Source organism: Caretta caretta, chromosome 2, assembly GCF_965140235.1.
Source record: "Caretta caretta isolate rCarCar2 chromosome 2, rCarCar1.hap1, whole genome shotgun sequence".
In the NCBI taxonomy this organism is placed as follows: Eukaryota; Metazoa; Chordata; order Testudines; family Cheloniidae; genus Caretta; species Caretta caretta.
The window spans coordinates 59,473,805-59,486,987 of NC_134207.1; the positions used below are offsets into that span (position 1 = coordinate 59,473,805).

The 13,183-nt window shown below is 41.2% G+C and overlaps 1 protein-coding gene across 8 annotated transcripts in view; it reads left to right on the top strand.

The window, feature by feature from the left end:
• Positions 1–13,183, top strand: part of NCOA2 (nuclear receptor coactivator 2) — a 256,975-nt gene that overhangs the window by 140,546 nt on the left and 103,246 nt on the right. For all 8 annotated transcript variants that reach the window (XM_075125137.1, XM_048840914.2, XM_048840912.2 and 5 more), the window contains one exon: positions 10,692–10,796. In XM_075125137.1, coding sequence (XP_074981238.1) covers positions 10,711–10,796 — 86 coding nt within the window. In that variant the 5' untranslated portion in view covers positions 10,692–10,710. The remainder of the gene's footprint in view (positions 1–10,691; positions 10,797–13,183) is intronic.

Below are 13,183 nucleotides of genomic sequence, written 5' to 3' on the forward strand. Positions count from 1 at the left end.
TATTCCTGGTATGTAGTATAACACAGCCAACTTTTATATTAGACATCTTGCTTGTTTTGGCAGAATTGTTTGGTTTCGGGTGTGTCCTAACTCCATACATTTTCTGTGGTAATAGATGGCTGTAATGAGTTGGTTGTAGAGTATGTGGTTTGCAAATAGGGGTGTGTGGATGAGGGTGGAGTGCTTAGTAAATCCAAACCTTTATTTTCTATTACATTTTTTGGTAGTGTGGCAGTGGAGGTTTTAGATTCAGTAAGCTGTTTGCAATAAAAATCACCTTGGTTTAATTTTGACAGATGATATTTAGATACTTCTGATTTTTTGTTTATTTGTTTCCTTTGATTTCTACCCCAGCTCACTGGTTCCCAAATCCCTGTCTGTGCCTTTCTTGTTGCTGTGTTTTCGTAAGAGCAGCGCAATAGAGCGCTCACGTGCAGAGGAACTCTTTGAGCTGTTCTAGGGTTGGAAGCTGTGTGTGTTTTTTACACACACACACACACACACACACACAGTATATTTTCGCAGTCAGCAGCCTCAGACTGCTTTTTATAACTCTGAATGTGTTCTTCATTAAAGAATATATACCAGGAGCCAGAAGTGCTCTATGCTCAAAAAATTGAATAATTGTGGTGAGTAAATGATTGTGTGCAAGGCATGATTGTGTGGCTAGAGCATTGGAGCAAAGAATCAGGGACCTGGGTCCGACCCTACTTCTAATAGTGACTTCCTGTGAGATCTGGGAAAGTTAGTAGCTGGTACACTCGTGATTTCCTGTTTTCAGGAGGTAGAAATGTGCAGTATCATACCTCCCTATAGTCTCAGTTTTCATAGGACTTCCCTGCTTTGACCCCCAAACTTGCTGTTCCAGCTGAAGGGCAGCTTGCCCCAAGCCTCACGTTTGAGAGGGCCCCCAAACCTGAGTAATGTTACTGCATGGTGCATAGGGTCACAGCACCACTCATGTTTGACCTCTCTGCCCCTCTCTAGTTGGAGACAGAAGAGTGGACGGGCCAAACTTGAGTAGCATTGCATCCTATATTAGCTACTTGAAATGTTGGGAGGTATACAGTATATGCAAAAATTTAAAATATTTCTGTTTCCATATTTTTATACAGATTTAGATAAATTAGCTGATGAAGCACAGTGCTTACATTCTTTTTTAAAAAAAAGTTTGGGGAGCAAGAAGCAAGTTTCATATGGCTTCCCACTTTATTCTGGTTTGTGCAAAAGAGCTCATAATGTACTTGAATAGAGTTGAAGCAAGAATGTAGCCTTCTGGTGGTGTGAACTCTAAAGCAGAAAAGTATAAGAAAACTGATATAGCTGTTACAGTTTACTAATGTAATTATTCTTTGTAGTGTGGGACTCAGAACAGTTTAAATTAGACTGCTGGAAAATTGTAACCAGAGCTTGCATTTAAATTGTAAGCTTCTTTGATCAAGAACTGGGTACACTGCAGAATACACCAATAATGGTAATAAATAAGTACTGTATTTAGCAATTAAATCTGTATTTAATGTCAGGGTCTTGGTGGGATGCAGTTCTGTTACCTGCTTACCTGTCATGGTGCTCTGCCTTTTGTTTGCTTCTCTTCATAGTGAAGCAGTAGTTCTTGAGGTGTTATCCCCATCTATTCTATAACTGCATTTTAGGCTTATAATAAATCTGACAATTTAACAGGCCTTGTTTGGAAGAGGACCTGCACTGATAAGAGATAAAATGCACGTTATCTTCTTTTACATTGACTCTGGATGATTAACTGGATTCAGTGGTGCTGAGGTTCAGTACTGGAAGCTCTAAGCTATTTGCTGTTAGTTGATGGCAGATGATGAAAATGTAAGGGTAGAGGAGGCACTAAAGACTTGTGTAATTGATTTGTGCTGGGTTTTTTGCTTCCTGCCTGTCTTTTCCATGAAACCCCTTCCCCCCCTCTTCCCTGTGTTTTATTTTTAGTTTGTTGTTGTTTTTTGACTTGAAAGATGAATGTGTTTAAAACACCACTTTATGCTCTTTGCACTATCGGGTTAAAACTTTTTGTGTGTGTGTGCATTCTAACTTACAGTGGTTGCTGGTAGAGGATGTGAAGGAGGATGTGCTGTCACAATGAAAGCAGAAACTATTGTTTTGTTGTTGATAACAAGAAAGAATGAATTTAAACCTCTTGCCAGCTCTGTCCTTTCACAACCTCCCAACATCTGGTAGAAACTAGATTGCTCTCAATGACTATAATTACTAGCACATACTGCCCAAGAGTTTACTCATGTTATTTTCTGTTTTTGTGATTTGCATTTAACAATCAGAGAAATGAGACTGAAATTAACAAGATTTTTTAATGCTCACACCCATGGTGCTGAAACAGAGTGGATGGGGAAATGTACGCTCTGTATTTTAAACATTGTTTTCTTTTATAGGATAAATATAAATTCCCATATATTGAGTTGAGATAAAATCCATTAGAAACACTGAAGGTAAAATTCTTGATTACCCTTTTAGTGGGATATTGAATCCCAGATTTGGAATACAGTAAAGCGCTCCGAACTGCTCAAAGTTAAAAAGAGGGTGCCTTGGTCTTGTGCTGTAGTTTATTCTGACAAGGCACTTTAATGAATGTCTTGCAAAACAGGGTGCCTTTTCTAATTTACTAGCATTGTTATGAAGCTTTTATTTCATTAATAAAAATGCCATCCTTTCTACCTCAGTAACTGCCAGCATTTCTGTTTTTAATCCCAACACTCTCTTAAATTTCCCTCCACTAGTTCCCAATTCAGTTTGCCCTTCTCCGGTTCCCAGCTAAAGAGAATAAACTTGAACCTCTTCACCTTGACCTTCATAACTTGCTTGTGAAGTTCATTTTGCTAAGAACTATACTGGAGTTATAATTAAAATGAAATATAATACAAAGATCAGTGTAAATCAGAATGTGGTAATGATTTTCTTGGAGTAAGGCTTGTCTGGAGATGGTTAGTTCAAACTGCATAATTTAGAGAGAACTTTATTTTTCTTAACAAATTCCACTTCAGAATATCTTCTTGCATTATAATCCATATGTTCTAGTCCTCTATTTTAGAGGAGCTCTATAGGAGGAGCCATTAAATTAATTGTTTCTTAAACAACAAACTGAACTGTTCAATTATTTTGAAGTAACTTTTACTTACAGCTGTCCCTCTAGAAATTCCTGAGAGCTGGGGGAGAGGAGGGATGAAGTGAGAAGTGCTTAATTGGTGCTGCTTCTGCTGTCATGATAATGTGCTGTAACTGACTCTATGGAAGTTTTGTCTGAATAAAAACTGTAAGATTTGGTCTTATAGGTAGTTCTGCTCTCAGTGACTTTGGTTTGAGTTCCCATGTATCCAGGACAGATTTAGGGCTTGCAAGTTTGAATTCTGAGTTTTCTGATCTGGTATTTACTGGTACAGGCAATGGTGTTTTGAGAGATACTAGGAAGAACATTTTAAAAACATATGGTTAAAATTTCTAGGACCCCCCCTCCCCCCACCCCCCGGTTAGTGTCTAAGGAATTTATACTGAAAAGCTGATTTTAGTTGTAGTGTTTTTCAGTTGGGGACCATAGCTTTCTATGTCTTCTGTGAAATTCCCAGCACAACTTTGGTTGCTATAAAAATTAATAATAATAAATAACCAGGAAGGAGGAGGTGGTATATAGGATAATGAATATGGGCAAGAGATTTAATGTTTGGGGGCTGAAGGGGGGAGGAATGCTTGTAGATTGTGGATTTCCAGAGAAGGCTTTTTAAAAACTTTATGATGATTTAAAAAAAAAAAAAATCTCCACTTACACAAATAATTCATTCAACGAGCAAGCTGATAATATTGCGATGAAACAAATTTAGTGGTTTGTAAACCTATCCTGAGTAGGTGAAAGTAAAATACAAACTATTTTTTCAAAACTATTATTATATTTAACTTGGGGGAGGAGGCAGAAGGTAGCTAGTTTCCTGGTAAATGATACCACATTTTCCTTGTGTCGGATTACAGGGAGATACAATTGTAATTTATATGGTTCCCTCCAAAGAACTGACTGCAAAGACTCCAATGGAATTCCTCTAGAATTACGCTGTTGTCATTCTGAGAGCAGAATCTGACTTGGCAGGGTGTGCTGTCTCAAACTGAACTTTAGTCCCCCAGAAATAGTTTGTTTTCTTAGAAGTAAGCTCAATACCCTATATGAGGTGATCTCCCTTGTACATATTCTAATTTGCTTTTTTATGTTTTCTGAGATCCCACCTGTATCCTTCCCTTTTATTACTTTTCAGGATACCCACTGAAAGTCTGAAAATCATTCTGTGATTTTATGTATTTGTGTAAAGGAATTTCTCTGAAGATAGCATTTACCTGATTCCTACTCTTGGAATTTGTACTTATAGCATTAAGTAGGCAGGGAGTCCCCTAGGCTTTCAAAAGTTTTTGGACACTTTGAGGCATCAGTTGAGTTTCATGCACAGACCAAATAATATCTGAAATGTTCTGCTTCCATGTTTTTCTGACCCTGATCAGTGAATAAGATTTCTATTGGAATGGAGCCATCATCATACACGTTTTGAACTGACACTGCGTCAAATCATCTTTAGTTCGTGCCACAGTTCTCTTAGGGGTGTATTAGGTACGTTTCTCTTTCCTTGGCTCACTTCTAGCAACTGATTTCAGAGTAACAGCCGTGTTAGTCTGTATTCGCAAAAAGAAAAGGAGTACTTGTGGCACCTTAGAGACTAACCAATTTATTTGAGCATGAGCTTTCGTGAGCTACAGCTCACTGCATCCGATGAAGTGAGCTGTAGCTCATGAAAGCTCATGCTCAAATAAATTGGTTAGTCTCTAAGGTGCCACAAGTACTCCTTTTCTTCTAGCAACTGAGACTCCTTTGCAGGGCTTAAATATGCTGCTAGTACAGCAGTACTTTGTGAATGTGCTTGCAATAAAGATCTATTATATTAGCCACCCCAGTATTGCAGTACACTTCAGTAGAGAGATGATCCAGGAATTATTCTGGTGAAATTCTATGGTCTTTGTTATAGAAGAGGTCAGACTAGATGATGACAGTGGTCCCTTCTGGCTTTGGAATCTATTAATTTGTCTTGGGAGACAGTGTGCACATTTGTACATATCTTCAGCTAGACTCATTGTGACTGACACTCTGAGTTATGCTATAATTTCATGAAAGGTCAACCAGCTTTCCAGATCAACCAGCTTCTTCAAGGGCTTGTCTTGAGTATATATACACCAGAGATCGGCATCTTTTGGCCCATGCCTGTGCTCTCAGTTCCCTTTGATCCACCTCCCGAAGGCATAAAAGGGCAGAGCAGCACCAACTACTTCTCAGTTCCTTCTTACCTCCAATAGCTGAAAGAGAACTGTATGCAGTGTCCTTTGACTCTTACATATTTGTATAGCTAGTTCTAAAAATTGTGTAAATAGCTTTTAGGATAGTTATATTAAAGTATATACAGTTATGTTAGTGTTGGTTATTAGGTTTCCTACTGAGTAAGATTTTTGCCCTTTTTTCTGTTACCCTGTACCGGGTGCTCATGGCTGAACAAACAAGTGAAGCAGCTATGCCCCTTAAAAATAGCCACTCAAAAAGTTTGTTGTTTAGGTAAGGGGCACATCATGAGCAAATGGTCTATTTGCTGTTTGTTTTCAAAATGAATTCAGAAAGTGAGACACCCACTTGAAATATTTTCTTTTGGATAAACCTTTGAGACCTGCCCCAGATCCAGGTAAACAGGAGCCACTGTCCAGCAATCTTCTTCCAAGAGTACACTGGTGAGCACTGGCTCTGCTTCCAGTTCCTGGGCTTCTCCCTCTTCAGTATACTCTGCAGAAGTTCCACCTCCCAAGTCCTTGTTTGAGAGGGGTAAGACATCAGTACTTTTTCAAAAATCATAAGTGCAGGTCACCATCTGAGGGACCTCTAAGAAAAAGAGGCAGAGATCACCTTACTCAACCTTGTCAAGGGATAGCAGAAGGCCTGATTATGGTCCCTCTGCCAAATTGATCTGTACCAGCTAAAGAACAGTCCCTCACAGTTGTCTGCACTATTGGTGCAATGCTGCTTTCTGGGCTCTTGGCATTGACAATAGAGCTATCCATATCAGTATTGGCTCCATCAACACAAATGTCATCTGCACAGTCTGTTCCGGCACCAAGAGTCAGTGGTACCAACTCTATTGGCAGCAAGAAATTTGATGGCGTCCACCCTTTCATCACCAGTGAGAATTCCAATGTCGGTACTGAGTGCATATACACCTGTAAGAAATGTCCCTACCTGAACTATGTTTTCTACAACTCTCCCACCTCTTGTTGGGTGGAGAGAGCTTCAGGAAGTCTCCACGGTTTTCCAAGTTACATTAAACCGCTTCAGGCATTGCTTGTTCATTTGAATTAGAGAATTTATGGAAATTTCCCTTGAGCATTTTGGTCTCCAAAACTGTAAACTAGCCTCTTTAGAAATGAGAAAATAACCTATCTGTATTTTGACTTCTCTGAAGATCTTGATTGGCTGGATTCCCTCATGCCAAACACTTTTGAAAACCACATTTTTGGTCATTCTGTTACGTATATAAAAATATACCAGTTCTGACATAAATTATGCTTGAAGTTTGATTCTCACTTGTCAAGGAACAGAATAATTGAACAGTCCATCAGGCACTGACACAACTGATGGTTCAGGGCTGTAATGGCCACTTGCTCCTTGTAAGCACCTCCTGCTGGCCAGGTTCTTGCCTGCACTCTCTACTTTGCAGTAGGTCTTCAGCAACTCAGACCTCCAGCTGAGTCACACATGGTCTGTATGTGAAACAAACAAAACCGACCCCTTCTATGGTAACCCAATCCAACAAATGGTTAGCCCTCTCCAAGGCCCTCAGTCCCGTCTCTGGGCCTGATTAATGTAACCACTTCAGGTATTGCCCCCTTCTCGGGCTCCAAACGAAACTTGTTGCCTCCTCAACCTTTGGCCACTCTGCCTGTGGCTGGTGGGGGGACCTGGGCCCGTCCACTATTCCGGGTCTCAACCCAGGGACCCATGACTAACAGCCATATGCTGCTTCCTTCACTAACGGCTATTATTGCATTCCCTGGGCTGCTTCCTACTCTGTCCCATCAGCTTCTTGAGTCCTGGGCCTGTTCCCTGTTTAAGCAGGGTCTCTCCCAGGCCTTCTTACCTAGAGAGTCTGTTAACAGTTTTTGCCATGGGCGGTGCATATCATAGGCTGTGGGAAGCTACGCTGCCCCAAACCGCCCGGCGTGGCCCCACCCACACTCTGCTCGGAAGGCCCACTCCGGCTTGCCCTTCCTCTTTGGCCCCAGCCCAGGCAGGCTGGCTATTTCTATGGAAGCATGCTTGGGCTAGGGTGGCCGAAGCCGGGACTTGGGGTGGCGGGGCTGCTTGGGGGGAGGGGAGAGCTGCCGGCATTGACTGCCCTGTGTTCAGGGGAGGAGGGCTGGGGGTGCTTGGGGGCATGCACCGCCCGCCTGACGCTTGGGGAGGGGGCTGGCAGCCACGGGAAGGGGCAGCTCTGTGCTTCAGCAGTGGAGGGGAGGGATGGGGCCAGCTGGGGGCTAGCCTCCCTGAGCTGGCAGGTCACCCACTGCCCATGGTCTTTGCCGTGTTTTCTCACGGTTCTTTCTCCCAGGCCTCTGTGCCTGGAGAGCTTCACAGTCCTATCCCTGTTTAGGTTTCTCCCCAATCTCTTTACCTATGGACTCTCCCAGCCTTCCACTCCTGGTCCCAGCCAGTGACTGCTCTGTCCAGCTGCTGCAGTTTCTTCAAACACCCAGGAACACCATTCTTCCTTCTCTGGCTCCAGCCAGCAACTGAGCTGTCCAGGTCCTGCAACTCCTTTCATATGAGCCTGCTGGGCTCTGATTGGCTGCCTCCCCTGCAGCTTAGAGAACCCAGCTCTACTGCCCTTTCTCTGGGGGCATGGTGTGATAGGGACTGCAGGACCTTCCGGAGGGCCCCAACGGACCCGGTACACCCTATCACAAGGGCCAAAAATTTTAAGTGCTAGCAAAGGGGACCCCGACCTGTCTTGTGCTAGAACCCGATCAAATGATGTCTCCAGTGATGTGGAATTACAAGTAGTCAGTTAGCCGTTTCTAACTGACAGTAGCAATATTTGACAGGAACATGATTAAAAGTTCTGCTGTTGCAAACCAGATATTTTAATTTTGTGTAAGGACAGATCATTTTAGATCTGGATCGTGACAGTCCTATAGCTGTTTAAGAAAAATAAACACAGGTGACCATCTTTATTTCTTCCTATATGTGGAAAGTTGGCCAGATTTTTTGCACCATTTTTATTGTATTTGTTAAGGGAGGGCTCCACTATTAAAAAAGAGGACTAGTTTGTTTTTAAAAAGTGTGCTGCATATCCTGCTAATAGTTCTACACAATACATGTGGGCAAAAGCTTATTCGGGTGGTTGGCAAAACCTGAATATTACTTAATGCCAGATTTAGTATAGCATCTCTAAAGGCCCCAAAGCTTTTGTTTCCTGGATGAAAATGTGACTGTATAAATATCTCAGAAATCTACAAATCACTGTATCAAACAATTCAAAATTCCCCCCATAGTTAATGTACCAGTTTTTAAGCATCATGATAGAATAACAAGCACTACTAAGTTATAGGTTTCAGAGTAGCAGCCGTGTTAGTCTGTATTCGCAAAAAGAAAAGGAGTACTTGTGGCACCTTAGAGACTAACCAATTTATTTGAGCATGAGCTTTCGTGAGCTACAGCTCACTTCATTGGATGCATAGTGAGCTGTAGCTCACGAAAGCTTATGCTCAGATAAATTTGTTAGTCTCTAAGGTGCCACAAGTCCTCCTTTTCTTTTTTCTAAGTTATAGATACTAAAGAAACCCCCAGTCACATTTTCATCCAGGTTTTCTAGCAGGAAATTGAGCTTAGCAATATGAGATTGCAAAGAGAAGCTGCCTTTTCTTTTCTCACAAAGTAGACAGCCGCAAGAACTCTAGTCTTAAGACAGTGCAAAGCTGCTTTAGAGGAGGCTTAGTCTTTTGCTACTTCAGCCCCAAGGACTGGGGTGAAAGTCACCCTTATGCAGAGAGCCCTCATGAAGTTTATACACGACTTAAACCTCTCTACTGCCCTTTTCTGGGGTGGGTTGAGGCAGGGCCACAAGGCTTCCAGCAGGGGGCTTCTGGACCTAGTCCACCCCATCACAGGGGGTCTGTCCAAGGGGCTGGTACCCTGGTGCCCCCTGCACACCCCCTGAAACTGGTTGGTGGCTCCCCAGGAGGCCACAGATGTCTAGCTGAGAAACTACTTTTCTGGAGGATGCTGGTGGTGTGCAGATGCGGATGTAGATTCATATAAAAGGTGGAGTTCAGATAGCAGGTCAGATACAATTTAATTACTGTGCATGTGGATTGAATGTGGATCTACATTTTTGTATCCGCTCAGGGCTCTGCTGATTCTTCACTGGGGCTTCTAGGCGTTACTGTGACACAAATATTACCAGTGTGTGTGTTGCTCTAGTGCCTTATGGTTTTACAGGTTATTTGCCCTCTGAAGTACATTTAATTTTGGATGTAGAATTATTAAATCTATGTTAATTGGTTATAGCAGTTGTTGTTGTCATACTCATTCCATGATACCACATGCAGACTTGTGTAAGCTTGATATTTTAACTTTTTAACTAAAGCTACGTGCCCCCTTTTTAGGTCAGTTCTGTTTCATTTCTGACATATTTTTCTTGTTCTGACACTATATTTTTTCTGCAAAAAGGAGTACTTGTGGCACCTTAGAGACTAATCAATTTATTTGAGCATAAGCTTTCGTGAGCAACAGCTCACTTCATTGGATGCATGTAGTGGAAAATACAGTGGGGAGATTTTATATACACAGAGAACATGAAACAATGGGTGTTTGGAATTAATTTGCAAACTGGATACAATTAACTGAGGCTTGAATAAAGACTGGGAGTGGATGTGTCATTACACAAAGTAAAATTATTTCCCCATGTTTATTCCTCCCCCCACCCCCACTCCCACTACTGTTCCTCACATGTTCTTGTCAACTGCTAGAAATGGCCCACCTTGATTATCACTACAAAAGGTTCCCCCCTCCCCGCCCCCCACTCTCCTGCTGGTAATAGCTCACCTTACCTGATCACTCTTGTTACTGTGTGTATGGTAACACCCATTGTTTCATGTTCTCTGTGTATATAAAATCTCCCCACTGTATTTTCCACTACATGCATCTGATGAAGTGAGCTGTAGCTCACGAAAGCTTATGCTCAAATAAATTTGTTAGTCTTTAAGGTGCCACAAGTACTCCCTTTCGTTTTGCAGATACAGACTAACACGGCTGCTATTCTGAAACCTATATTTTTTTTCCCTCTTTCCTTGTTCAACCTTGCAAAATTGCCATTGAAATTCATCAGTCCAGGCACAAGATTCTCTTGTGTTTTACTTGCCCATCGAAAAATTTATTGTAGGGAAGTTGCTGTGTAGATTTTGAAAGACTCCAAATACAATATTTTTATTTTCATAGCATCTTTCAGCGAAACTATATCACAAAACACTTTACAGAGTTAAATGGATTTGCAAAGTGAAAATGAAGTCGCATATGGAGAGAGAAAAAAGTATAGACAAGAAGAAAAGATGTCCATCCACTCTAACCCTTTCCCCCTTCTTTTTTGTAGTTGCTGATATGTGTTCAAGATGAGTGGGATAGGAGAAAATTCCTCTGACCCATCCAGGGCAGAGTCAAGAAAGCGCAAGGAATGCCCTGATCAGCTTGGACCCAGGTAGATAACTTGTGTTTTGAAGAAGTGGTTCATTAGTATTTTGAAGAAGTAAATGGCTACATAAAGGCTAAATATTCTTCTCTTTCTAGAATTGTCTGTGTGGCTCCTACTCTAGATGTGCATGCACCCCGTGCACAAGATTGAAATCTCTGAATGCCAGTTTCTGTCAGGGCACACCTGCACCCTGTGTGCCCCTCTAAGCTTCCCTTGTTAGTGCATAAAGGGCAAAATGGCCACAGTTGTCTCTCAGTTTCCTCTCCCATTCATAGCAGCGAGACAGAACCAAAGGATCATTTGGTAATAAATATCTAACAGTTGTTGATATTTGTTTACAGATAACATCAATGTCTAAAGAAAACCATTACTTTGGGGAAGCATGTCTACCATTAATGCATACAGACTTCTTTCACCACAACGTTTCCAACATTTATCGTCATTCAATCTCTATGGGTTTGTTTTTTTTTTAAAAATCTGACTGGTATAAGAAACCATTGAAACAGTATTTTAAAGAAATATTCTTTGACCATGCGACAGATTGAGGTTGCTGTTCCTCTTTTTCAGATCAAATCCTATTCCTCTGGTGTAATTTGTCTATCCAGGTCCTTTTCCCAGTGTATCATATATGGATTTTTTTGTTAAGAAAGTTATCTGTAAAGATTAATACAAATTAGTTATATTTTTTCCCCTAATTGACCAGTCGCCATCATTTCTACTAACGTGAGCTTTTCGTATAAAACAACTTACTGCCTAACTTGAAAGTACTGCCTAACTTGAAAGGTACAAAGGGAGAGTGGGTCATTTCAAGTTAGTTTTGATCTCTAAATAGGTTCGAAAAGTTTCTTTACTGAGTAGCTGGCCAAAAATATTCATTCCATGGTTCTCCTAATCTTTAAAACTGTGTGGTTCATAATTTGGGTTAAGATCTGGATTATTTGCAATGGGTATCATTGATGAGGGAGAAAAGTTTATCTTATATCTAGTTCTATCCCTAACCCATGGAGTAGCCTTTGCTAAAGGATATGTATAAATTTCTGGAGAGCATGATTTTTAAAAATTAATCCATGGTAGTCTAGCAATAGTTACACCACCACAATTTTCTTGTTCAATAAAGACCCAGTGTTTGGCTGAGTTAGAGAGCCCCAGTCCACTGCTAGAATCATAGAAGACTGGGGTTGGAAGAGACCTCAGGAGGTCATCTAGTCCAACTCCCTTCTCAAAGCAGGACCAACACCAACTAAATCATCCCAGCCAGGGCTTTGTCAAGCCAGGCCTTAAAAACCTCTCTTGAGGATGGAGATTCCACCGCCTCCCTAGGTAACCCATTCCAGTGCTTTACCACCCTCCTAGTGAAATAGTGTTTCCTAACATCCAGCCTAGACCTCCCCCACTGCAACTTGAGACCATTGCTCCTTGTTCTGTCATCTTTTGCCACTGAGAACAGCCGAGCTCCATCCTCTTTGGATCCCCCTGCCCTTCAGGTAGTTGAAGGCTGCTATCAAATCCCCTCTCACTCTTCTCTTCTGCAAACTAAACAAGCCAGTTCCCTCAACCTGTCCTCGAAAGTCATGTGCCCCAGCCCCCTGACCATTGCTTTGTGCTGGCTGACTTATTAGTACCATAGAATATTTGGAACAGCTAGTCCATCCTGTTTTAATTGGTCTGTACAAAATATCTGCATGCAGTTGGTCTTTTCTGGTTTCATATAAATTTTATCATCCTCTGTATTCCTAGGATGTTCTCTGGGAGGATTACATAAAGATTTTGAAACCAAGAAAGATATCCTTGCTGAAATGTTCATTTTGACTAAGACTATTCTTCCTAACCAAGAAAGTATATACTTCCCCCTCAGCCCTCCAGATTTTTTTCATTTGCTGAAGTCGTGGGTTGACATTTAAATCATAGAGCTCTTTTACACTGTTTGAGATTTGAATTCTCAGGGTTCTTGTACCCAAATGTTTTCTAGAGGAATGACTTCTGAGAATCTGGCAAATTGATAGCTAGCATTTCAGATTTGGTGTAATGTACTTTAAATCCAAATGCTTTCCCAAAGTCATGGATTTTCTTAGACACTAATTTTAGGGAAACTTTTGTGTTAAATAAAAATAATATATCGGCATATATAAAGCTATTTTCTGATGTGTTCCTTCAAGTTTTATTCCTGTGATAAATTCATTATTCTTTATCCGCTGTGCAAAAGGCTACATGGCCAATGCAAAAAGTAAAGAAGACAATGGACATCTTTTCCTACTCCTTCTGTGTAATTCAAACAGGGCAGATTTAATGCTGTTAAATTGCACCACTGCTTTTGAATTGATATAAAGAATGTGTATCCATTTAAGGAACTAAGGTGCCAATGTTCATCTGGGACAGGACTTGAAACAAAAAGC